General features: G+C 41.9%; 2 protein-coding genes across 2 annotated transcripts in view; both read right to left on the reverse strand.

Moving 5' to 3' along the window:
* The window catches only part of LOC128744461 (uncharacterized), a 54,724-nt gene extending 34,896 nt beyond the window's left edge, over positions 1–19,828 (reverse strand). Inside the window, exon 1 of the mRNA XM_053841491.1 lies at positions 19,257–19,828. Within this exon, the coding sequence (XP_053697466.1) occupies positions 19,257–19,286 (30 nt within the window). The 5' untranslated portion in view covers positions 19,287–19,828. The remainder of the gene's footprint in view (positions 1–19,256) is intronic.
* A 648-nt stretch (positions 19,829–20,476) lies between these two features.
* LOC128742024 (TP53-binding protein 1-like) overlaps positions 20,477–26,627 on the reverse strand; it is a 41,765-nt gene continuing 35,614 nt past the window's right edge. The window contains exons 5-8 of the mRNA XM_053838202.1: positions 21,720–21,895; positions 21,495–21,646; positions 21,231–21,440; positions 20,477–21,169 (exon numbers count right to left, since the gene is read on the reverse strand). Of these exons, the coding sequence (XP_053694177.1) occupies positions 20,708–21,169; positions 21,231–21,440; positions 21,495–21,646; positions 21,720–21,895 (1,000 nt within the window). The 3' untranslated portion in view covers positions 20,477–20,707. The remainder of the gene's footprint in view (positions 21,170–21,230; positions 21,441–21,494; positions 21,647–21,719; positions 21,896–26,627) is intronic.

Consider the following 26,627-nt stretch of genomic DNA (forward strand, 5'->3'; position numbering starts at 1 on the left):
AACGTTTTGAAATCCTCACAAACAAAGAACTTTTTAGAACTGCGAAATTTGACATTTTCCCAGAGCAGCACGGATTTTCTCCTGTCAGATCTACCGTTACCAATTCAGTTCAGTTCTCAGCACTGTGCTTCACCTCCACGGATCAAGGACTTCAAGTCGACCCGATATACACCGACCTTAAAGCAGCCTTGGATAGAGTCAATCACCATATTCTGGTTGCCAAACACGGTCGTCTGAGTGTGTCATCAAACCTTATCTGCTGGTTCGAATCGTATCTGACTAATCGCCGACTGTGCGTCAAATTGGGATGAACGGAATCCGATGAATTTCATAATCCTCAGATGCCCCACAAGGCAGCAACTTAGGACCATTGTTGTTTATCATTTATTTAATGTTGTCTGCCATGTTTTACCGAAAGGTTGCAAACTTTTAGGAGCGTTTGGTGAGGAAGAATGGTAGACTGGATGGTATTGCGAAACTTCGATGTGGGGCCAAAAATATATTGCGTAGTTCAATTACTGAGTGGGACACTAACCCACAGTCTCTCGGTTTGCGTCCAAGTCTTTTGACAAATAAACCATCAGTACACGACACTGTATATTAGATAATCTCACATCTAGTTTCGATTAGTGGTGGGCAAAACGGCTCATTAGTGTGAACGGTTCTGGACCGTTCATTTTCTGCTGCGAACCAATTCAAATCAGCGGCTCATGGTTCACGGTTCGTTGGTCCGGTTTGTTCACAGATCGGTAGACTACGATTTACGAACCAAACTTCGTGTTACCTACGAGTGCGTTCAAAGAACCGTGTTTCTTTTTCAAGAGCCTCTCGTGTTATCGCGGTGCAGCAATACGAATACTAAAAGTTTGGGGAACGACCCCGAATGTGGAAAATGCATTTTCTCCGTATGCTAACCATCCTGTCAGACTTGTCAAGAACATATTTTCGTATATTTTCTTCATACAGCGGGTCTTAACCCAACCTACGGTAACAAGGAAATTTCCCCACCTGTTATATTTCCCTAGGCGAGTTCTCCAATCGCTTTCTCCTATTCTGCCGACCGGCAAATTACACTCTGTGTGCAACTTCCTTCTTCTTCTTCAGCGGCATAGAGCCGGGGTGGCGGCTCGTACTGTTTCAAGCACTCGTCTCCATTCAACTCGGTCTTGGGCCATTCGTCGCCAATTTCCTAGTCGTCTCAGAAGTCGCAAATCGCTTTCGACCTGGTCGAGCCATCGTGCAAGTTGGACCCCCTGTTCCTGGTGCCGATAGGGTTGTTGAAGAGGACTATTACACTGTCGTCCGGCATCCTGACGACGTGTTCGGCCCACCGTAGCCTGCTAACTTTCGCTAGATGTACTCCGCCACTCACCGGTTTCAGTTTGTACTCCGCCAAATATCGTCCGCAGCACTTTCCGCTCGAACACGGCAAGGGCGCGTATGTCCTCCGTGAGCAGCGTCACGGCTTCAAGTCCATAAATAACTACCGGTTTAATATGAGTTTTGTACATTGTTAGCTTTGTGCGGCGGCGTACGCTTGGTGATCGCAGCGATTTACGACGGGCAAAGTAGGCCCGATTTCCCGCTTGGATGCGCCGCTGGATCTCCTTACTAGTGTTTTTGTCCGCGGTCACCAGCGATCCCAAATACACGAACTCCTCTACCACTTCTAGTTCGTCGCCGTCAACGGTTACCGTCCGTGGGAGGCGCGCGTTTGTTTCCTTTGAGCCTCTTCCTTTCATGTATTTGGTCTTCGACGCATTTATTTTTAGCCCAATTCTCCTAGACTCCGCTTTCAGTCTGGCGTAGATTGCCTCCGCCGTCACAACGTTCCTGGCTATGATATCGAAGTCATCTGCAAAGCCTAGAAGTTGGCTACCCTTGGTAAAAAAGAGCGATGTTGAACAGCATGCAGGATAAACCGTCACCTTGTCTCAACCCTCGTCGCGCCTCAAAGGGACTCGAGAGTGTCCCAGAGATGCGTACGAAACACATCACTCGATCCAATGTAGCTCTGATCAGTCGCATCAGTTTGTCCGGAAAACCGTGTTCGTGCATTATCTGCCATAGCTTGTCTAGATCGACTGTATCGTATGCTGCTTTGAAATCAATAAAAATGTGATGCGTGGGCGTGAAGATAGGAGTTAAAACGACTACTTGTTAACACTTGTCTTCCCCCTCCTTCATAACCGTCTCTTCATCAATTGTAGAACCATCGTCTCTAAAAAATATTAAACAAGCTGTTTAATTGAGCAGGTTTTTAAATTTATTTTCACTGCGCTCTTTTGTCAAACTGGGCCACGCAATCTTAGAAATATTTTTGTTACTTTATACCACCGTTGGCCGTTCTACTTTTTGAAGTGTGTATGGATGTATATGACGGCTGTCGCCTGTTTCTTGGAGATGGCTATTACTCTCGTTTGAAAGGCATTATTGCCTAGCAGATCACGTTTAAAAGTAATAAGTAAAAACGTGAAAACAACATGACACTGTATTCTCCGAAACCGCACAACCGATTTCAAGAATTTTAGTACTAAATGAAAAGTCCTATTATCGTCAAACTTTATGCGAAGTTTCATCAGAATGGAACAAACAGTTCAAAAGTTACGCTTAAAAATGTGTTTCGACTAGGTCTCAATTAGTCGAACGTTTCTCAGAGATGGCCAAACCGATTCATGCGCTGTTACTCTTGTTTAAAAACTACCTATTTGCGTACCTAAGATTTTTGAGGTAATTTTTTCAAACTTTTGTAGTTTGTAGCGGTGATGAAATATGAACAGTAAGCAGAAGGTGGGACATGTAGTGATAAGAAAACACAATACCTACGCATACGGACAGCATAGCGCAATCCTAGAGCATTTTTTAATGATTTATTACGCGTTGCAGACTGCTTAGATTCGATGTTTGATTATTGTGGTGTACTTTTTGATTAAAGTTTTGCTACTTTGATTATTGCTAGCGGCATTAAATAGAAACTATAAAGGAAAATTTCGATGGGGAAAACCCAAGCGCGGCAATATACAATCGGGTGTATTAAAACACATCTTCATTGCTTCAGTAAATGTTAGCGTTTGTTGTTTTTAGCTAGAATACCTACAGTGGGTGGTTACCTTTTCTTTCTTTTGATCTAACTGAAGGCCATCACACACACACAGTTTATCTGGAAGCATTCAGGGAAGACGGTGAACTACAAACTGTTGTGTTTCACTTTACAACATTTTTATTTTGTGATAACATTCATCTGTAGCTCTGTTTTGTATGAATTGTTTAGAAACCGGCAAGGAAAAGAAAAACTTCTGTACTGACGATTTGAACAGCTATCGTTATCACTTAGCCGAAGCACATGGGCACATGGCGTAAGAGTAGATACTTGAGTCTAGGAATATAATCGCTCTCGACACGAATGATGTCGTTATCGTTACTTTATCAAAGAAACACTGTACCTATCAACCTTGGATAGACCATATATTGCTTGATGATAAAACCAACAGAAAGAAACTTTTTGATAATAGCCTGCGCGTTCAATTCAGTGGAAAAAAAACAAAAGCAAGTTTTAATAGGTTCCGAATTCCGCAGTTATGCGCCTTAATTTGTACAGGGGTATGCCAATACACACAAATATTTGGCTTAAAAGTAAAAATTTAGCATTTACACAGTGTCTGCCGTTGGGATTTGTTAGGCGCCAGTCACCTTGCATATATGTACAGCTAGCATCGGTTGAATGACGTACGTATATACAGGTGGCATTGCTTATTCATGATGATATATAATTATTCATCGGCGTGCCGAATCCCTTTCCGCCTGTTAAAACACAGTAGCAGACCTTATTCCTGATCACATCACAGTAAAGCGACAAATACTTACAGGATCCATTTTTCATCAATTATTGATAGACACTATTGCTGTGTTAATCCCACATAACAACTATCCGTGTTGGATATAATTCTTATGATTATGAATCACACACTTTGAAAAAAATAAATCTAGCACATTACACGTGCAACATTGGCCTACATTAGAGGCTAAATCTACAACACAGTTGATTGTCAATGTTTAATAGCTTTCAATTGCATTTCGTTGTACCACTTACAGCACAACCTTGCTTGATGATGATTAGATCACGCGTCACGCAGGTAGAACGTACCGGTTCGGACTGGTTGAAGCGCTGCTGGTGTTTGGCTTGGGCCTCAGCACCAGCAGCAGCGGCGAAGGGTTCCCGTGGAGATTTCAACGGTTTCGAGTTCAAAGCTCTTCCCAAATATGTAGTTGATTATAGAGTGGTCATCGCTCGCTGGTTTGCTATATATGCTAGAGCTAGTAGCTAGAAGCGAAGCAGCAAAGAAAATGGCAGCAGAAGAGAAATTCTTTCCGTCTAAGCTTCGCTACCTAAACGCGGACACGTGACTTCCTCAAAACGAGAAAGACGAACCCCGCTCGCTCACAGGCGGCTAGAAAACGAAATATGCCTACCTATGGTTCTTCAGAAATTCACCAACGCAACGGATTACTTCATTGCCTTTTTCCGTTTCTTTGATACGAACATGCTAGATTCTAGCTTTACCTGCTCTTTTAGGCTGTTTGTTGCGCATCACAACCAACCGAACAGGCCAATTTTTGAGCATCATTCTATGTATTCGATCAACTTTAAAGGTGTATTTTTTATTATGAAAACCTTATGTACGAAGTGGAGGATTAACTAACACCAGCCCTATCCGGCTGGCTTGGGCCGATAGTATCAATTAAATAAGGAATAACAATTGAAACTTCCACCCTATATGAATGATTGCGTGTTGTAACTGTGAATAGTTATTTTTACTGAGGTTTCCAGTTTTCAACCCGTGGAATACGCCCTTACATAACTTCAATTTATGCTTGTTGTTGTTTTTTTTTCGGGTGCTTGAAAATCATTGAGCAGAACTGCTTGTGCCGTTTTCTCACCAACAGCGTTGCCGGACTTTGCTGAGAAAAAATCCGTAGTTTTATCACCGAAGTAAGCGTTACATTTTCGTTTCAAAATCAATTTAATTACGAAGTTTAATCAAATTTCAAATCAAATTTTAATTTAAAAAACAATTTAACTGACATTGTAGGTTTGCTAGTATTGTTGGTTCTTTTAGCTGAAAACTGTAAAATAATTTGAATATATTACTATCTGCTTTCTAATATTTTTTTTTTCATTCCACCTAAATGTGTAATCACACACATTTGTTCTTTATCACATTTGTTTTACAGGTGTTGTTTGAAGTAAACTAGTACTTTTCGAATTAAATCTTTAAATCACAGATTTGAGATTTAACTTAAACCACTTTTACCCCTCCATTCCCAAAAAAAATCCTTCTCCATTACTTTCCCTTACCGTCCCTTCATCAATTGTAGAACCATCGTTTCAAAAAATATTTCAAAAAATATTAACTTAAATTCATTAAGGACGCTTACTCTCGGCTTTTGTTATTGATGTTTCATTTTTGTCCTTCATCTTTCATTTTTCTACGTGTGGTTTTTCGATTCGATTGTGGTTCGTTGTATTTTTGTCGTCTTTCGTTTTTTGTTTACATCGGCTTTCCATCTATCTGACACTTCTTTTTCGTCATCTTTCCGTCATTTTTCTGCTGTCTCTTCGCCGCCTCTTGATCGTCTGTTTGTCGTCTATTTACTATCTTTTCATCGTTCCTAAATCGTATTTCTGAAACCTTTTTATTGTTTTTTTTTTAACGCGTTTTCACCGTCTTTTGCCATCTCTCTGTCGAGTTTTTGTCGTCTTTGGATGGTCTGCCCGCAATCTTTACATCATATTTTCGTTGTCTGTTCGTCATTTATTGACCTTTGTTTTTTCATTTTTCTTTGATTTTTTCAACATCTTTTTACCGTTTTTGTCGTCATTTTTGTTATTATTTTAGCACCTTCATTTTGGCATCGATATTTTGTCGTCTTTGACATCTGTTTTATGTGGTTAGTTAATCGTTGTTCTGTTTGTTATCAAACAGCCGCAAAAAAAGATCTTTAAAGGTCCAAACACAATGCATACGGATTTTACTACGTTGCGGCAATTTGACAGTTTTTCCATGGGTTTTCTGTCAAATATCCGCAACGTAGTAAAATCCGTATGCATTGTGTCTGGGCCTTAAGACTGTCGCAGTAGCATTTTACTCAATGTCCTCCGCGCTTAAAAATACACACAAATCTTGTTTTACGTCCACTATTGGGGGGACGTAAAAAAAAGGACGTTAATTTAAATTTTGGACGTACAACGAGAGGTCGTTAATTCAAATTTTGGACATAAAAAATGTGACGTAAAACGAAATCACGTAAAATGAATGGACGTAAAACGAGATTCTAGTGTATACAAAAATGTCGTTTTTTACTGTCGTTTCATCGTATATCGTTGGTTTTTGCATATTTTGTCGCCGTTTTTAAATGATTTTTGGCGTGTTTTTGATGTTTTTTGCTTTTATTGTTACTGTTTTGGCGTCTTTTCGTTGTATTATTCGTATTTTCATATTATTTCCTTCGTCTGTTTGTTGGTTTTGACACTTTTGAATGTCTTTTCGTCATGACCGGGATACCGGGATGCGCCGATTTTAGCATTGTGGGAACTCCTGACCCCCCACCCCCCCGCCGTAGTCGCGCCATTCTTGCCTGCGTTCAACAGTCATCTTGGTCCTACGTGCGGTTGCAGGGAACGGAGTTTCCAACATTGCATTCATGGCAAGTACGAACTTTCAAGCCCGCATCGCACCACTGATCCGCTCTGCGCTTCTAGGCCACTAAACCCCAACGCTCCTGCCTTCCATGGACGACGCAGAACTGGTACCTCAACATTAGAGTCGAACAATGCAGCCGTTGCATCTAGCGATGTGGACGATAACCGTCCCATGCGGTGTTGCTATCAGAACGTGCGAGGATTACGGACAAAGGTAGACCCGTTCTTTTTGGCTGCTAGCGAGTGCGACTACGATGTTATTGTGTTGATCGAGACATGGCTGGACGAATGTTTGTACAGTGCGCAACTGTTCAGCAATGGCTTTGCTGTCCATCGCACCGATCGTAACCCCTTGAACAGTAGAAAAACCCGTGGCGGGGGTGTTCTGATTGCTGTTTCAACTCGATGGAACAGTTATATCGATCCAACGCCTGTGCCCAATGCTATAGAGCAGCTATGGGTCAGAATCGCTACGCCTCGTCGAGTTGTGAGTATGGGTGTCATCTATTTGCCCCCGGATCGACGTAACGATATTAACAGCATTCATGAACACGTGGACTCTATCGGTGCTGTTTTCTCCAACTTGGACCTCAGTGACTATGCTCTGCAGTTTGGCGACTCTAATCAACCTCAGCTCCGGTGGTGCAAGTCGAGCGACGCGTCTTTCCAGGTCGACTCCCTGATGGCTTTATCTGCTGCCAGCTCTACACTTATCGACGGTTTTGCCCTACATGGGTTGATGCAAGTCAATGGTATTGCCAACAAAAACGCCAGATTTCTTGATTTAGTCTTGAGTAACGAGGCCGCAACGCCAGTCTGCACCGTTTCGGAAGCAATTGAGCCTTTGATCACTCTCGACGCAGACCATCCTGCTTTGGATGTCCTGTTGAATCTCGCAACGCCGATCATTTTTGAGGCTGCCTTCGGGAATGATGGTACACCGGACTTTCGCCGAGCTGATCATGATGGAATCAGATCCGCTATCTCTCGCGTTGACTGGCAGACAATAAACTCTGCTACATGTATTGACGACGCCGTCGATTATTTCCAGTGAACACTCGTAAACCTAATTAGTGAATCTGTACTCGACGCCCACCCGCCTTTAAAACCTCCTTGGTCGAACAATCGCCTACGCAGACTAAAACGGCTGAGGGCTAGAGCTCTACGAAGATACTGCCGGAATCGTTCTCACCTTACAAAACAGGAATTCAACCGTGCGAGTAACGACTACAAGAAACTGAATAGATTTCTGTACCAACGATATGTTCTCCGCACACAGGCATCTCTGTGCAGGAATCCAAAGCGATTTTGGCATTTCGTAAATTCCAAGAAGAAAGAGGCTGGTCTGCCAATGTCAGTTCATTTTGGGGAACAAGTTGCTAACTCTGAACTTGAGAAGTGCGATCTTTTCGTCTAACATTTTAGCAATTCGTTCAACGAACGTTCTGCCTCACCTGCACAAGTCGCCATTGCCATCAACGACTGTCCTATTGATACTTTTGAGTTCCGTCCATTTCACATTAGTGAACAAATCGTAATGTTTGCACTCCAAAAGTTAAAGCTTTCTTATGCTGCTGGTCCCGATGGCATTCCAGCGTCCATTCTAAAGTTGTGCTCGGAGGTGTTAATTACTCCACTTACAAAACTGTTTAACAGGTCACTGCAAGAGAACAAATTTCCTGAACTATGGAAATCCTCATTTATGTTCCCTGTTCACAAGAAAGGTGATAAGAGAGACGTTCGGAATTACAGAGGCATCACCTCCTTATGCTGCTGTTCTAAAGTTTTTGAGATTATTATCAATGAGGCGCTTTTCTGCTCATGTAAGAATTACATTTCAACTGCTCAGCATGGATTCTATCCCAAGCGGTCTGTTGCGACAAATTTGACCGAATTTGCATCACTATGCGTTCACACAATGGACAACGGTGGACACGTTGATGCTGTCTACACTGATCTCAAGGCAGCATTTGATCGAGTGGATCACGAAATACTGTTAAGAAAACTAGAAAAACTTGAAGTCAACAGATCCTTAGTCGCCTGGTTCAGATCCTATCCGATAAACCGATCGCTTCGCGTTAAGATCGGAGCTTCTAGTTCCGAAGTGTTTACGAATGTTTCGGGTGTCCCCCAGGGTAGTAACCTTGGGCCACTTTTGTTCTCGTTATTTATCAATGAACTTTCTGTCATACTGTCATCTGGATGCCGCCTGTTTTACGCCGACGACGTCAAAATATATAACATCATCAACAGTACTAATGATTGCGGCTACTTGCAACTAAATGTAGATCGTATGCAGAGTTGGTGCTCCCGGAATTTTTTGACACTTGGTATCAACAAATGCAATGTGATAACCTTTTACCGTAGACAGAAACCGATCATGTTTACTTATTCAATTGCTGGACACAGACTTCAACGGGACACAGACTACCAAATTAGAGACTTGGGAGTTACTATTGACTGTGAGTTGACCTTCAAACCTCACTACAACGACATTCTGACGAAAGCCAACAGACAACTTGGCTTTATATTCAAAATCTCCGAAGACTTTCGCGACCCGCTGTGCCTACGGGCGTTGTATTGCGCACTAATCCGCTCAGTTCTTGAGTTTAGTAGTGTGGTATGGTGTCCATACCAAGCGTGTTGGATTGCTAGATTCGAGCGAGTACAAAAAAAGTTTGTTCGCTACGCACTTCGTTGGCTACCATGGCGTGATGTTACGAACCTGCCTTGCTACACTCATCGCTGTCGGCTACTTGGAATTGATACCCTAGAATGGAGAAGATTCATCGCACAAGCTCTCTTTGCTGCTAAGATCATCACTTCGGAAGTCGATTCGCCTGAACTACTCCGGCAGTTTTACTTCTATGCTCCAGAGAGAGTTAAACGTCAACGCAACTTTTTACACCTCGCAGCTCGTAGTCGACAATAAGGACAAAATGAGCCAATGCGTGTCATTGCCAGTGCATTCAATCTCGCTTACAGCATTTTTGACTTTAACGTTCCATTGCATGTTTTTATGAGAAGACTATCATGATCCTGTGTTCGTTTTATTTTTCATTAAGACAATATTTTGTCAGATGAATTTTATTCAATAAATAATAATAATAATAAATAATGACTTTTATTTGTTTTGTCGTTTCATGTAGCTGTTTTGGCTTCTTTTCGTCATTTTATTGCAATCTTTTCGATGCCTTTTCGGCGTATGTTCGTCAACTTTTTGTTGCTTTTTCTTCGTATTCGTCGTCTGTCTGTCGTATTTGTTATTTTTGTCCTGTTTTTTGTTCTTTTTTGTTGTTTAAGCGTTTTTTACCGTTTTTACATCGTTTCTTTGTTCAGCGATTTGTTATCATATTTTATGGCGTTTTTGGTTGATCGTTTTTTGGCGTTTTTTCATCGTATTTTTGTCTTCTTGTCTTTTTTCGATGGACTCTATCTACTATCATTACCTTTTCGTCATTTTTCCATCGTCTTTTTGCTGTTCTTTCGTCGTCTCTTTGACTGCTATTTACTGTGTTTTGTCGTTCTTTTATCGGCTTTTTAGCATCTCTTTATTGTCTTTTCTTCGTATTCATCGTCTTATTGTTTTTGCCGGTTTTGTCGTCTTTTTTGTTGTTGTTTTGGCGTATTTTCTTTGTTTTTTTGCCATGTCTTTATTGTCTTTTGTCGTTGTTATGTTATTTCTTTTGTTTTTTGGCCACTTTTTGCCCATTTTTTGGTTATTCTATTTGTTGGCAATATAACGAAAAATGTTGTCTTTTCACTGCCTTTTCATCGTCTTGCTGTAGTGTATTCGTCATTTTTTCGTCGCCTTTTTGGCACTTTTAAAATATCTTTTTGTTGTGTTTCTCGTAGCTGTTTAAGCACCCTTTCGTTGCCTTTTCATTGTGTTTTCATGTTAATTCCGGCGAATTATCATCGTCTTTCACTGTGGTTTCGTCAACTTTTCTTCGTATTTCCATCGCACTTTCATTGTCTTACACCGGCTCTTCGTTGTTTTTTCTTCGTATTGTAGTGGTGATTTCATCACCTATTTGCTGTGATTTCTGATGGCCTATATATTCAACAGCTTTTAATTATCGCTTACAAGAAGGCAAAGCTAATTAATGCAAATAGCTTGCTCTTTTTTATTTTAAGAGATTTTAAATTCACGCATCTCCCACAACTTAACAATAGTGAAGTTCTATCGCACTACAGAAATCTGATTAGAAACGGGTGAAATGTGCGAAGAAATAAAAACGAAAATATTTCACTTTCTTCCCGTACTTCAACCAGAGTGTTACTGACCAGACCAGAGTATTACTGACATTAATATATGTATATCATTACATCAGCGCATACAGTAACGAAGAGAATATTCCCTTTTTCATTCTAGTTTCTTTTAAAAATGTCGAAACTATTTGATGTTTGTATTAAGACTGTCGCAGTGGCCTTTTAACCCAATGCCCTTCTGGCATACAAAAAAAAAAAAAATTTGATGTTTGAGGTCGACATTCGACATCTAACATAGGCAAGACATTACCTAACATAGGCAAGCCCAACCATATTGTGGTAGATTGACAACTACCTAAAACTACGTGCATGGCATGGCAGGCCTTTAAATTCGAGCCGCCGTAAAGAGCTTTCATCAGTTCAGTTCAGTTGCAATGTGAATCGGTTATCTTTCAAATCAGAATGCAGTCAACATTATGGAGCGAGCAGTTCGGCGACTTACCGTCGCACATCTACGAAAGTATTTTTCAACATCTGACCGTTTCGGATCGACTGAAAGCTTCGTTGGTGAGCAAAAATTGGCATACGGCCGTATGCCATTCGAGGATACTTCTTAGGGATATAGCCGTCAAAGTGGGCTTTTTCGAAATACGACGGCAACGACTACGCTATACCCAACGATGCCATATTATGGACGAAGAAATCATCAAGAACCTTCAGCGGCCATATCAATGCGTAATTTTTCCTCAAGGAACCAGCAAGCTGGGTTCAGGGATATTATCTCCCATAGTGAAACAATTAGATGCGAAATTTCGCTTTCAGTCGGCAAAGATAGAGCGGTTCGGCATACATAGCTTCTGGGTCGGTGAGTATTTGGCTCACGTACAAAGTTTGGAAATAACCATCGACTTAACCGCAACTGAGGTCTCTGGTCTGGACCTCTGGTCGGATGCGTTCAAAGCTTTCCAAAATCTTAAAAATCTTACTATGCATCACGGCCACGACAGGGTCCTCCAGTCGGCGCAGAAGTACTGCCGTAAGCTGTCCAGCTTACATTTGAGAATGCACGCAATATCGGCCCGTTTGCAGTCCAGTCTAGTCTTCCCGGAACTAGAAGAGCTAATAGTAGAGATAATATTAGTTCGTTGCGCGATACAATTCGTTGCAGATGGTCCACATACGGTCACATTGCCAAAATTAAAACATTTAACAATCCACTGGAAATACGAGATGATGTCGCAGGTGCAGTGTGGATTCTGTATGAATTTAGTTTTGAAAACTCCCCAGCTAGAAACATTAAAAACTTCGCATCTCAACTCGCGGACAGTACCTATTATCAAGTCAAAACCAATCACATCGCTCTGGTTAATTCTTTGGATGTACGGATATTCACTCTGGACCAAGAGTTGAGCTAATAAAATAAAAGTTTAACCCAATGAGTATAGATTACTTTTGCCTTTCTGTTTAGAAACTCTTCTCTCACAAAGGGTTTGGCTATAGGTCTCCGCTTTCATTCCTGGCACTGATTTAGCTGAAACTCGTGTCGGTTCAATATTCGTTATGTTAGTAAAACTGAAAATAAAGCTCTATGTCGGGCCCTTTTGTGTTGTCATCATCAGAGTTTCAGGGGGACCCGCGCGTGCTCCACGAACTGACTCTGAGGTCACGCTGCCAAAGGCCGGCATATTTTGAATATGATGATGATAGGAGGAAAAATGATAGATGGATCGAATATGCGAATATGCTTTGCTCTGGCCGTCTGTAGTATACTGAAGTAGGGTATCTACTCAGTTTCTAAAAAAGGGTTCCTTTAGTTTTCCAGATTTTTGCAGGATTTGAGGAAAAAATCCAGGTTACTCCAGGTTATGTTATTCAAGAAATATTTGCGGCAAATAATATAAAGATATTTTAATAAAAAGTTAAACATATTATAATTTCTGGTTATCATAAACTTCAGTTTCTACTAACTACCATCAAATAAATATTGTCGAACCATATGGTAATCGACGAAACAGATACCATTCACGCTCTTTGATTTTCTGCTGATTAACAGAACCATACTTCTTACCGTCAATACTCCAATTCCTCCAAATCCATTCCAAGTATATTGGAGATCATTGATATTTTGATCCTCTTTCATATTTTTTTCAAGTAGATAAAGTTAACGAACCTTTCTTTAAAATTTGTGACGAACAACTAGCTATCAATCAATTCTAAAGCTAGACATATACATAAGCTGGAAAACTACAATTCTATGAACTTGTAATTCTACCTTTTATATTTGTTGTCCTGTATCGTAATTAAACAACGATTAACTATTAATTTGAATTTAATTCTTGATTCTTGGGTTATATCAAAGATGTATTTTTGAGACTATACTTCAGAGGATTTTCTTGAGCTCCAACTTAACAAGAAATAGTTAGTTTGGTTTGGTTTAGAGCCTTTAACTTGAAGGGTCATTCAACTCTTTCAAATTAAAGAGAAATAATTAAGACTACAGTTAAACGTAGACAAAAATGTGTGCGTAAAATTAGTATAACCGCTTGAAAACGTTTTTGAGAAAACTTCGTAAAACTTCGGCGTGCCAGGGGTCGTCAATTTAACGCATGCAAAATTACACAAATTCACTTATTCTACTGATGCGCATCTCAAACAGATTTTAGATTGCAGGGAAACTGTTGAAACAGACTATATTCATATTTTATATTCATAAATGTAGCTTCTTTGCTATTGAAGGGTAGCCTGGTGCTACCCTACGAGTTTGGGGAACGGCCGCGAATAAGAAAAACGCGATTTTTCCGTGTGCTAATCATCCGACTGGACTTGACAACTCTCGTATATTTTCTGTATGCAGCAGGTTTTACCGTAAGCTACCGAAACGTTGATATTTCCCCACCTACTCTATTTCCCTAGGCGAGTTCTCCATGCGAGAACCGCTTTCTTCTATAATATCGACCGGCAAATTACACTCCACGCGTGAGTTTCTTATCTGTTACTTTTCTCGCGCAGGTTTATTCGTAAGCTCGAGTGCAAGCGGGGGACAAAAAATTGATAAACAAAGTTGCTTAAGCGGAGAGCATCACTCGCACTTTTATCGCTTAAGCATGTTCTCGCAGCACCGAATTCTTTAGCGCCCATTGCGGCTAACTATTGAATCTCCACTGTGGAGTTTTTCTGCAAACCACGCGGAAATGTTTATATGTTTAATTTTCGTTCTCCGAGCCACAAGGCATGCGAACTAGTTTAAGCTTTCTGACCAACGCGGCTGGTTTTACTTTACATGGATTGACCGGGATTTAATCCTCTGGGTTCAGACTAGATTTCTGAATTGGATTAGATGGAGGGTAGGGTCGTTACTCGTTATCCAAGTCTGGATACAGTGCAGTGAGGAAAACATTGCGATAGATTTTAGAGATTCCCTGAGGTTGGGTAAAATTATTCTCTGGGATTTCCAGGTTGTACCAGAGTAAATAAAAATCCCTGAGGATTCCCGGTTTTCAGATAGTAGACACTTTTCTGTGAGGAAGTAGAGATGTCCTCAGCCCCGTCTAACATTGCCTACCAGGGGGGATTTATTCGAAAAGACGTTTTTTTTTTGTTTATAGGAGACTAGACCACTGCGCCCAGCATTTAGATTTATTGTGGTATGCTCCATCCTTAATCTATGTGCACTGTCTGACATACCACCAGTAATCCGAGCAGTTGTCAGTACTCAGTATACACAGTTGTCCAGGCTTTTCTTACCACTAGATATAATAAGCATCGTCGACTGCCGCAGTTCAGTTGCGGCAAGCCAGTTTTCTTTTATAGTAATGTTTTCCCACTCTTTGAATTCCACTTTCAGGGCACTTGGTGAGACCCCGCAAAATGGATCTGGACCAATAAAGTTAGTGGATGAACCTTGTCTTGCTAATGTATCAGCTTTCTCGTTTCGTTTTACCCCGCAGTGTCCTGGAACCCAGTACAAATTTATTTGGTTCATTTCAGCCAGCTGTCGGAGAGAACGGGCACATTCCCATACTAATTTGGAACTATCTCAGAATTTGGAACTATCTCAGAAAATGCAGATATTTGCATTACCTATATTGCCTACGTAGACAGATGTATGAGCACTCTAAAATCGCATATATTTCCGCTTGGTACGCTGTCGGCCAGTGACCCATAGCTATTGATCTGTTTATTCCTGGTCCAGTAATACCGGCTCCAGTACACCGGTCCATTTTTGAGCCATCGGTATAGAAAATTACTGAGCCTGGACGCACAGGAGGGCTACCGTGTTCCCAGGTTAAGCGTTCGGGCAAGATGATTTTACAAGGAATTTCGAAGTTTGGCGTCGTGCTCATCCAGTCTTCTATTCCGGTAGTTATTTCATTTATACGGACTTCCTTCAAGATCGAAAGATGTCCTGTTAAGTTTCCCTCCAGCAAGGATTTGTTGCGGTTTAATCGCAATGCTGTTTTCTTTGCTTCCAACTGTATCACTTGATCGAGAGGGAGGAGTTGTAACATTGCCTCCAAAGCTTTTAATGGGATGCTTCGCATGGCTCCTATCTTTGATCCACACGCAAGTCTTTGCAATTTGTTTAGCTTTTTTTGGGTTGATGTATCTCTCGTTTTAGGCCACCAAATAAGCGAGGCATAAGTTATCCTCGGCTTCACTATTGTTAAGTATACCCAGTGGACCATACTAGGTCTAGGCCCCCAAGTTTTGCCGATTGCTTTATTGCACAACCAAATAGCACATGTTGCTTTATTTATAACTTGTTCTACGTGGGCGTTCCAGCTTAGCTTTTTATCTAGTATGATAGCATTACCTTTATCCATTTTGTTGTGTAGACGTCAATCCTACGTTTCCTCATAGCTTCTTGCATTGATCTATGAGAAGTGTTGTCAAAAGCTCCCACTATATCAAGGAAGACTACCAGTGAGATTTCTTTTGTATCTATAGAATTCTCAAGCTTGCCAACTAACATGTTTAATGCATCTACTGTAGATTTATTGCTTTGAAATGCGAATTGAAATTTACTCAATGGAGCTTTCTCTAAATATATTGCTTTAATGTAATAGTCGACAATTTTCTCCATAGTTTTTAAGAATATGGAAGTCAGACTGATTGGCCTAAACGCTTTTGGGAGTGTTTTATCACGCTTTCCAGCTTTCGGTATGAATATTACCCTTGTTTGTCTCCAAGCGGTTGGTACATGATTTAATATATAACTGGCCCTACAAATTTCTTTCAATAATGGGATAGTTAACTGCTTGCTCTTCTGCACCATTACTGGCAATATCCCATCAGTACCAGGTGCTTTGAACGGTTCGAAGGAGTCGATTTCCCATTCTATTTTGGACTCAGTAAAAATGGCCTTGGCTATTTCATGAGCTTCTAATTCAGCTTCATTCGTTCCTGGCCCTGACTCGTTTAGATTTAGCATCTGATTGTTGTTGATGGGAAAAGATCCTGGGAAGGGTTTTTCCATCATCAGGCTCAATGTTTCCTTGGAATCACTAGTAAAGGTACCGTCTTCTATTTTAAACCCACCCAGTCCATTATTATGGTCTTTCGAAAGCGCTTTTTGTAGTCTAGCAACTGCAGGAGTGCTTTCAACCTGTTCACACATCATCCTCCAGTTCTTCCTACGTGATTTCCTAAGTTCTATGTTGAAAAAGACCTTTTTCTCTATATCTCCAAATACCGCTGAGCTAGGATCAATCTTTTGACGTCAAAAGAAAGATATTTTGATAAGGATTCCAATGGTGTGATGCGGCAAGCATTTGTTTCCAACAGTTTTTGCCAAAAGAAGGGCCCTACTTTTCTCGACATGAAGAGATGTAAAAGTCCATATCTCCGGATTCCGCTGGGATAAAATTGATCAATACATTTCTGTATTGTTAGAAAAGCGGGGTAAAATCCCGTTCATTTGGCCAAAACTGCTCGGAAGAGACGCGTGCCGTAAACACGGACTACACTATTGGAATCCCCACAAAAATACCTTCTCCTCAGCCGCGCACCCGTCATCAATTTTCTAATGCGAACAACCACAAAGTAAGACAAATTTCGGACCATCAGTGGTTATCAACTTATCAGGGCTCGACCCATGTAACAAATTTCATAATCCATCCTCCTGGAATTTATGCACTGTCCTACAAAAAAATTGAGCGCAGCATGACGTGGGCGTTCGCGGTAGTCGACAGTAGCTTTAAACCATAGAGTCGCACTTGCCTCTCAACCCCCGAGACCAAAGGGCTAGTGCGCAGTATTAACAACGGGAATCCGTCACCAAATCCCAAAAACCAACCACTAGAAATATTATTTATGTGAATTAAGCCCCCAACCGATCCAATCAATACGACATTTTTCGGAGATATTTGTGATAGCTGCGAAAAACAGGAACGAGCCGGAGAAACATTCATCTATTTATTATCAGAGATCTCTGTACTGGCCATATTTCTTAAATGGGCTAAAAGAACTCTCTGAACAACACAGCAATCACAATTGGTAAATTTTTACCTCCAATCCCACTTGAAATCACAAAAGTATTTTGTAAAAGTAAACGTGCCCGCAGTTCACTTACCGATTAAAAAGCCCTACACCACGCCAAAATTCAGTTTTATCGTAAGACAGAATTACCTATCTTTAAGGATTTTTCTTTATTTTTGTCTTTGATATAACGTTTTGTCGTTTTGTTTTAATTTGTCCCAGTAAACGTTCGCGTCAAATTTAAAACAATCCGGTTGTCATGGTGTTGCTCAAACTTGTTTCTACCCCGATCCTATCTGCGAGGGAATCATTACCGGCTGAGTCAACCAACTCATTATCACCAAAAAAATTCAACTGATAACAAACCTACTGGCACGTACCGGTCATCCTCCGGTGTTTTACCAAACAACCAAGCACAAGCACTGCACCAAGCTAACGAGGAGTGAGGTAAAACGTTTATTACATACCCCATTTTCCTCTACGAGGAAGAGGTTATCATCATAGTTTAGACCGAGGACTGTCCGCTATTGACGCGGATTTGCCCCAACAGTTGCAAATGTAAATACACGGTGCGATTAGAACTGCAGCAAACTTTCTGTTGCTGCATGCTTGCAATTGTCCTTGAACCTGAATCAATCAATATACACGTTTAGAAAAGCTGTGCTTGTGCCATTGAACCGCACACACGCTTTCAAACCTGAAGCCGTTTTATGATTGTGGCGCGTTTTATTTGAAGTAGGACAGTCCTCAGGGAATTAAACTGAAAGATAACTGTACCCTATGATAGGTACGAACTGCGCAAAAGATCCATATAGCCTAAATGTGCCGCGCGAAAAAGTCCAGCAAACAACAACAAGCTTCGGAATGTTTGCTTATTTCTGTCACCCGTGCCCGTGTGTGTTCTGTGGTGGGCAGCTCGACTTTGTCAGCCATCAGCATAATGCGATGTGTGAATGAACGTTTCACGACAAATTTGCCTGCCTGTGGATGGATGATGCCAGTCACCTGTGTCGCCCGGAAGGAGGGAACCTGAGGTAGTGGTTAGTGCAGGCAGAAAGCAAGCCGACCAGAAATCGGTGAATGAGTCAAGGATATTTTTAGTGGAATTTTGTGCCACGAGTCCAGGACAAGCCAATAAAGGATAGGTAGACGGGGAATGTTTTCCGGGGTTGTCTAGTCAGATTTATAAGCCTATCAATTTGTTTGTCTGCCTTAATCCTGTTTGGCAGTGTTCAATAATGTAAAGGGTAGACAAATGATTTCGAGTCACAATGCGTAATGCAGGAAACAATTAAGGTGTAAGGTAATGGTACAAAACTATGAGATTTCATAATCAGTTGATTGGATTATATTTTTTGTTGGTAAAGGCATTAAACTGGAATGCATTTTATAATCTAACGATTAAGTTTCCCAAGTTGAAGACTGTTTCGACATTAAACCAGATTCAATCACAAAGGTGATTTACCGCAAGCTCTCCATGAGTCATTCTTGTTGTCATTCAACGAATAAAGCGAAAAAAATCCACGAACCGACTGTGAAATTTTAAATACCTAACAAGTGCTCTTGATTTATTGTATTTCTATCAATCATCAAGCAATTTCTTTGAGGTTCAATCATGGACCTTCTTTTTTTGCTATCGAAAACTTCAAAACAAGACACCCTGTGGCATCAAAAGTAGCTTGAGCATGATGCAATGTTATCAAAATAAAGTTCGGCCACGTCATTGTATTGATGGAAAACAATTTATAAGGTACGTATATTGCACCTATACAGGATGTATACAATGACTGTTGTAATTACAATTCGTAATATTCAATTTAGAGAATAAATTTCATAAAAATATATCGAAATGTTTTAGCTAACTTACCAAATAATTATTTATATCTTCCATGTCCATACTCGACGTTCAACATTCGTTTCAATATGCACCACGAACTTAAGATATCGATGTTTTTGATAAATTCACAATCAAAATTTTTTCACCTTTATAATTTCACCAGTAATGATTTAAAACAAATCGGAACAGAATGAGCTTCAGCAATCTTCAGAGCAGATAAACAAAATCTGTGTACACAGCGATGTGTAAACACTCACATACACACGCACACACCTTCGGCTTTGTTGATGCGCTTTCCCGCAGCAGTTTTATGAATGATGCAATCTGCCGATGTAGTAGTGAAATATGCGTCACTTTTCCTCCACAAAAGGCGTAGCTCACCACTTCAATGAAGTAGAAATCGAAATCGCGAAACCACCTTATTTTGAGCGGATTTTAGTACGCACCGAGCCGTTATTCGACGGTGACAACTACCGGAAGCTATTCACTAGCACTCGCCGAGCAAAACTTGAACGGTACCGTTTGTTTTCACTGCCAAATCAAGCGTATAAAACCGGACGAATAACGACGAGCAATAGTTCGGGACCAATTTCGATTCGTTGACAGATGACGGGCTGAAGGATTTTCCACTTCCAACGTGTAGCTTTTGCAGGGTTGTAACGCACCCTCTGTTCGCAGCGTTACGCTTTTTCATTCGATAGAAGGTCGAAGCGTTACGTTTTTTAAAATGCCCGTGGCACGTGATGAATGTTTTAAAAAGGTGTTTCTCTCAATATGAATAAATGAAATAAATAGATATTAAACTACAACTAATTGTTGGTTTCTCTTCAAAGGACCGGTTTTACAGCTTTATTGATTATTTAACAATTATAACAATTCATTTATAAATTGCACAACTAACGATTAATTGATTCCTAAATATTACTTCACTGCAGGTATTTTAGTTTAATTCTATTCAGGTGATATTTTGTGTAATATATTAAGCAATCCTGTAAGACACACTTCGAATAAAGAATAACCAATCCTACGTTATTGTTTTCTAAGTTCAATAAATGCAACAAGTCAATTAGATTAAAAAGAAGCGCATTATTTTGTAACAGCTAGGTATTTAATATAAACTTTGTTTTAAGGATGAATACATCCAATTAAAAGGAACAGAGTGCTTGTAAATCAACGGTCTGATATGCGTAGCATCATTAAAATTAAAAACTAGCATTTAATCGAGTTCAACAATTCATTTTTCAGTAAAATATTCTCAAAATACTTGTCATAAACAGTGTGCACATACAAAAACTCGACAAAACCAGAAGAGAAACAAATCAAAATTGTGAAAACTAGCGTGCTTTTTATGATTATAACTAGTATTTATATAAAAAATCCAATTTCAGTTATGTATGTAACCAATTAAGAACAAAATCTAGAAAAAAACGACACCCCATTGCCAGGGACTGAATCGACCTATTTTTTCTTCTTACTTCCTTCTAATAATCATCGTCCTGATAGATTTGCGTAAGCTTCTCATGGCTATCCGGCTCGCAGATCCTGCCGACGATAAGACTTTGCACCACCCAGACGGTGGACACGATCAGCAGCCCGTAGCGGGTCGCCCGCAGTTTGATATCCTCCGGAAAGGCCTGATCCGTCAGCATGAATCCGGACAGGTTCTCCGTCAGATCGGTTTCGCCCTTGATCAGACGGACCGTGGCGCCGGCAAGCTTACACACTCGACTCCAAAATTCGGTAAAGTCTTTGTTAAGGCTAGCAATCTGAATGCACTCCCTGGCGAATGGAATTGCAGCGGTTCGCTGGTCTTCGGCTCGGCCGCAACTCCAGCGCATGTAGCGCTCATCGACAAGCGACCAGCCGGAGGGTAGCGCGTACGTTTTGAAGTCCAGCAGGGTAAGCTTTAGGCAGCAATCGATTATCCATTCGTGCGATACGGCCTGTAGGAGAGTGCACCCAACATTAATAGTTCGACAAAAATGGTCCTTTAAAATAACTTACTGGAATGTCAACTGCCAGACACTGCACATATTTGGCTGTTGCTGAAGGGTGAGGGGCAATCAGTCTACATTGTTTATATTTAGTTTTTGGAATGTCCTCAAAATGCTGATAAACTTTGCCGCCTCCGGCTTCTATCTGCTGTTGTAGATGCACTTTTACAAAGGGCGCCACACTGAAGCGGTGATATTTGTTTCTCATTGGATCATCATCCTGCAAAATTTACTATTTATAAATGTTTCAAAACGCATTTCCTATTCACATTACCAGTCTGTTACTCACGCCCTTAGGGGGAATTGTACAAGTTAGAAGGAAATGCTTGTTTCTGAACAATGCCTTACTTTCCGGTATGGGTCCCAGTAGCTCCTCCAATGCTTGACCGGTACCGTTACCCAAATATTCTGCGACCAAGTGCATCCCTTGAAGGAAAAAAAAACAAGATTTACGTCCAACTGTAATTTGTTTCAAATATGGGTTTCATGTTTTACATACGTTTAATTTCCGATTCTTTCTCCGTTCGCTGGAGTTCCGGTTGAACACCGTCAACCAGTTCCAGCCCGGATTCCGGACTCGGTGGAGCTGGAATTTGTACCTCCTCTAGAGTGTCGGAAATATCGCTGCTTTCGGAGATGGCGCTCGTATTCGTGGCTGGCAGAGTCTGAGTGTTGCTGAAACAAAAAATCTAAACCTATATCTTTGCAAAATGGTTAAGCTTTCGCGCATTGCTGACTCAATTGACCGCAGTCACACTTGATCGACAGGATCTAAACAGGATACAACTGATTTTAGATTTAAGATTTCTAGAGGTTTTTAGATTAAAAAGATTGTGAACATATTTCAGAATTGTATAAAATGCTCCGAAGGGTCCCATTATTCTATGAAATTTTCTACTCGGGTATAGTTAGTTACTTTACTTTTTCGGCGACAAGCCGCTTATCGAATACCTGCCGAATTCAGGAGCCGTCTCCATGTTTTTCGGTCGGCTACTGGGTCTGTCTCGAAGTCGTCGGCCTCTGTCGGATTTTCTGCTAAATGTTATTTTCAGTGCTCTCATATCCGGCATCCTTGCTACGCGGCCAGCCCATTTTAGCCGTGCCGTGTAGTCTACCTCGTTTCACAATATCCGCTTCTTTGTGTATTGGGAAATGTACCCAACAAGGAAAAAATACTTGGTAATTTTAATGATTCATGCGCCCGCGTCTAATATGTCGCCAAGAATTGATCGCAGCATCTTACGCTAAAAAATGCCAAGAGCTCGTCGGTCGCTCTCTTTCAGCGTCCACGCTTCGTAGCCGTAGAATACCACCAGGAGAATTAGCGTCTAGAGGGCGAGTTTTGTGCGGAGTTGTAGGCTACGGGACCTCAGCTGGTTACTTAATTTGTAGAAAGCTCTGTTGGCAGCCGCTATCCGCCTCTTTACATCACATATTACTAACTATTCTGTACCAACTACCATATGCTTTGTTTTGGTAGAATTTATGATAATCCATATCCTCGCAGCTTCCTCTTTAAGATGCGTATATGCTTCTTCCACAGCTCTACGGTTAACCAGGGGGGTGAAATCAAGTTGTGAAAATTTTACGGACTAAACATCGAAAATAACAGCTAATAATAGTTTAATTATAGCTTAAAGGCTGTGTTTAACTGCTTTCTGCTTAGTTTCATTTGTTTTAAAACGAATCAACCAGTAAGTAACTAACGGAACCAAAGGTAACAAACAGGTACCCCCACCAATGAGTGGGACATGGGCAATGTATGTAGTTTGACAGCCACACCACCCCTCTGTGGCTAACTCCGAGGATTTCGATGTCAAATGTCATCCGTAAGCCCTAGGAGCATATGAGATTTCAAGATGATGGTACCGCTTCTCTGCACGCCTGCCCTTCGAATAGCACCTTCCAGTGCAATGTTGAACAGCAAATTCGATAGTCCGTCACATTGCTTTTAAAACATCTAACATCACAAACCAGTCCGATGTCTCACCCGCTATCTTGACGCGCGATTTTGAACCACCCAGGGTAGCACGTATCAGCCTAATCAGTTTTGTTGGAAAACCATGTTCAAGCATAATCTGCCACAGCTCATTTAGGTTAACTGAATCGTACGCCGCCTTAAAGTCTATAAACAAACGGTGAGTTTGCAAGTAGAATTTCCGAAGTTTATCGAGGATTTTTCGCAAGGTGAACATCTAAATCCGATACTGCGGTAGTCTGTAGACTTAAGCTTGTATACAGGTCACTCGGTCCTTCTACTGCTACCTCAGGCTGTTGTTTGATATTCGGAAGTTGAAACTTCCGGGGATGGGAACTATTTCCTCTTCGATCTGGAGTGAACATCGCGTGGAATGCGGTAAGCTACCGTTGGTTGAATTGTTTAGGTCCAATATGTCCAGAATACCTAGGGATATCGAACTTTCAGCGTCAACCGTTGTCTCATTACAACGAAGCTTAACATATTCGTCGAACAGCACAGTGTGGTCTACACGACCTTCTCTCCACATTTGAGGTGGGATTGCGCCGTGCTTCAGATTGAACTGCTCGTTCTGACTGTAGTTGAAAACTACCGGTTTCGGTTGATTGTAATTAAGATCAAGGATTATCCTCATGTTGCGACCAAGCATCTGCTGTGATGCTGTCTTGCCATTGGGAACACGACTAGATGTAATTCTATATACTTGGAGGAATGTCTGGAGCGTTTCAGAGATAGCTTCCTCTTCGTTGATTTTACGTAATGAAGTAATTATTATCTATTCCTGGCCAGTACACATGGCTACGTGCAACAGCTTTCATCCTCTCCAAATGCATCTCGATGAACGAAAAACGGCCGTTCGACAGTGTTGACAATATTGTCAAGTTTAGAAGGCCATCCACGTTGGATACTGGAGAGTAGCACTACGCACAGACTTGAATGTTATCGGTAGTGTGCTGATGGCTTCTTGAAGTAGCACCTCAACGTCGTCCTCTGTTTGTATAGAAGCAATGATAAAATCCTCATTTGGGGTGACGTTGCGATTCTCGTATCGAGTGATTTTCGTTCGTTTCGCCCATTCGTTTAACGTGGTCGAAACGAACCAAAATCACTCGAAACGAGAATCGCAATGTCACCCCTGCTTTGACGTTGATGTCGATCAATCGAGATAGTACGTCAACATATCCGAATTGTATAATGGATACGAATTCAATATCGAAATTATAGCACATGAGTGTCAGTGCCCAACGCTGTAGTCGGCTTGTTGTGTGAACTTTCTTCAGTCCGAAAATTCGCAGCAGGGGCGGTGATCTTCTTATCTAGCAACTCCTACCCCTACCTCCACGTGGTACCAGCTGGAATACGAGCAACCTTAGCGGAGATCGGGTAACCAACCCCGGTGGAAACTAAAGTCGTATACCAACAGGGGAGGAGGCACAGAGTGTCTCGGCACTGCAAGATGGCAGCCCCATCACGAGACTCGGTAGCGTAAGCCCTAGTACGGCTACCTATCTAAACAAAAAAAAAAGCTTGATCAGCTAGAACCCCGAAAGTTTGGCATCGTGGCACTGCAGGAGATCTGTCGCAAGGGCGAGAAGGTGTGGAGGATCCGTGGTGGCAGGGCCCGATTTTTCCAGAGTGGTGGAGCGACCAACGAGCTGGGAACGGGCTTCGTAGTGTTGGGCAAAATGCAGGATCGCGCAATGAACTGGAAAGCGATCAACGAGAGGATGTGCGTGTTGAGGATAAAAGGCCGTTTCTTCAACTACACCATCATAAACGTGCATTGCCCACACGAAGGTAGACCCGACGACGAGAAGGAACGGAAGGGTTCTATGCGCAGCTGGAGGCAACGTACGACAGCTGCTCACCACGGGACATCAAGATCGTCATCGGGGATATGAATGCCCAAATCGGCAGGGAAGCAATGTGTAGACCGGTGATCGGGCCCCACAGCCTGCACACCGACACGAACGATAACGGCCAGCGATGCATCAATTTTGCGGCTTACCGAGGCTTGGTGATCAAAAGCACCTTCTTTCCTCACAAAGATATCCACAAGGCCACCTGGAGATCACCTGACCAACGAACCTCGAACCAAAACGACCATATTCTCATCGAGAGCCGGTTTTTCTCGAACATCGCCAACGTGTGCTCCCTACGGAGTGCGGATATTGACTCGCACCACTACCTAGTAGCAGTACATGTGCGCTTAAAACTATCGACGGTTTCTACCTCGCGACAAAGTCGCCCTCCTCGGCTAAACATTCGGCAACTAGACAACCCGCGAACTGCCGAAATCCACGAGAGAGAATTTGGCCGAGTATCGACGAGCGAGGAATGAGTTGACCACGATCCTGAGAAGGAAAAAGCACCAGAAGGAGGACAGAGATCGTGAGGAGCTTGAACAACTATTCCGGGCTAATGATACCCGCAAGTTTTACGAGAAGGTGAACCAAACTCGCAAGGCCCACACACCAAATCCTGACATGTGTAGAGACGAGGGAGGGGATCTAATCACAAACGAGCGCGAGGTGGTCGACAGGTGAAAGTAGTTCTTCGATGAACACCTCAACGGCGATATAGCAGCAGGAGACGCAATGGAAGTTAACCTCGGAGTACCTTCAAACGACCATAGCATACCGCCTCCCGATCTCGAAGAGATCCGACGAGAAATCGGTCTGCTGAAGAATAATAGAGCCGCCGGGAAGGACCGACTCCCGGCAGAACTCTTCAAAAATGGCCAAGAACCGCTAGTAACGGCACTTCACTGGCTGATTTCAAGGATTTGGGAAGAAGAGAAACTACCGGAGGAGTGGATGAAAGGCGTAGTCTGTCCCATCTACAAAAACCGGCGACCGGCTAGACTGCTGTAACTACCGCGGCATTACACTGGTCAACGCCGCCTACAAGGTGCTCTCCCAGATTTTGTTGCGTCGTCTATTTCCAATAGCAAGAGAATTCGTAGGGCAGTATCAGGCGGGCTTTATGGGGGCCCGTGCTACTACGGATCAAATTTTTACTCTCCGACAAATCCTTCAGAAATGTCGAGAGTACAACGTGCCCACGCATCATATTTTCACAGATTTCAGGGCAGCATACGATACAGTTGAATGCGAACAGCTATGGCAGATAATGCACAAGTACGGTTTTCCCGACCACCTGACGCGGCTGATCAAAGCTACCCTGGAGCTAGTGATGTGCAGCGTGCGCGTTTCGGGGACACTTTCGAGTCCTTTCGAATCGCGCAGAGGGTTTCGGCAAGAGGACGGACTGTCCTGTATGTTATTCACTATCGCTATTGAAGCTGTGATCTGGCGAGCGGGCATCGAAATGAGAGGAACGATTTTCACCAACAGTAGCCAACTCGTAGCCTTCGCAAATGACTTAGACATCACTACTAGAAACCTTGGGACGGCGAAGGCAATCTGT

This window comes from Sabethes cyaneus, chromosome 3 (assembly GCF_943734655.1).
Source record: "Sabethes cyaneus chromosome 3, idSabCyanKW18_F2, whole genome shotgun sequence".
Lineage (NCBI taxonomy): Eukaryota > Metazoa > Arthropoda > Insecta > Diptera > Culicidae > Sabethes > Sabethes cyaneus.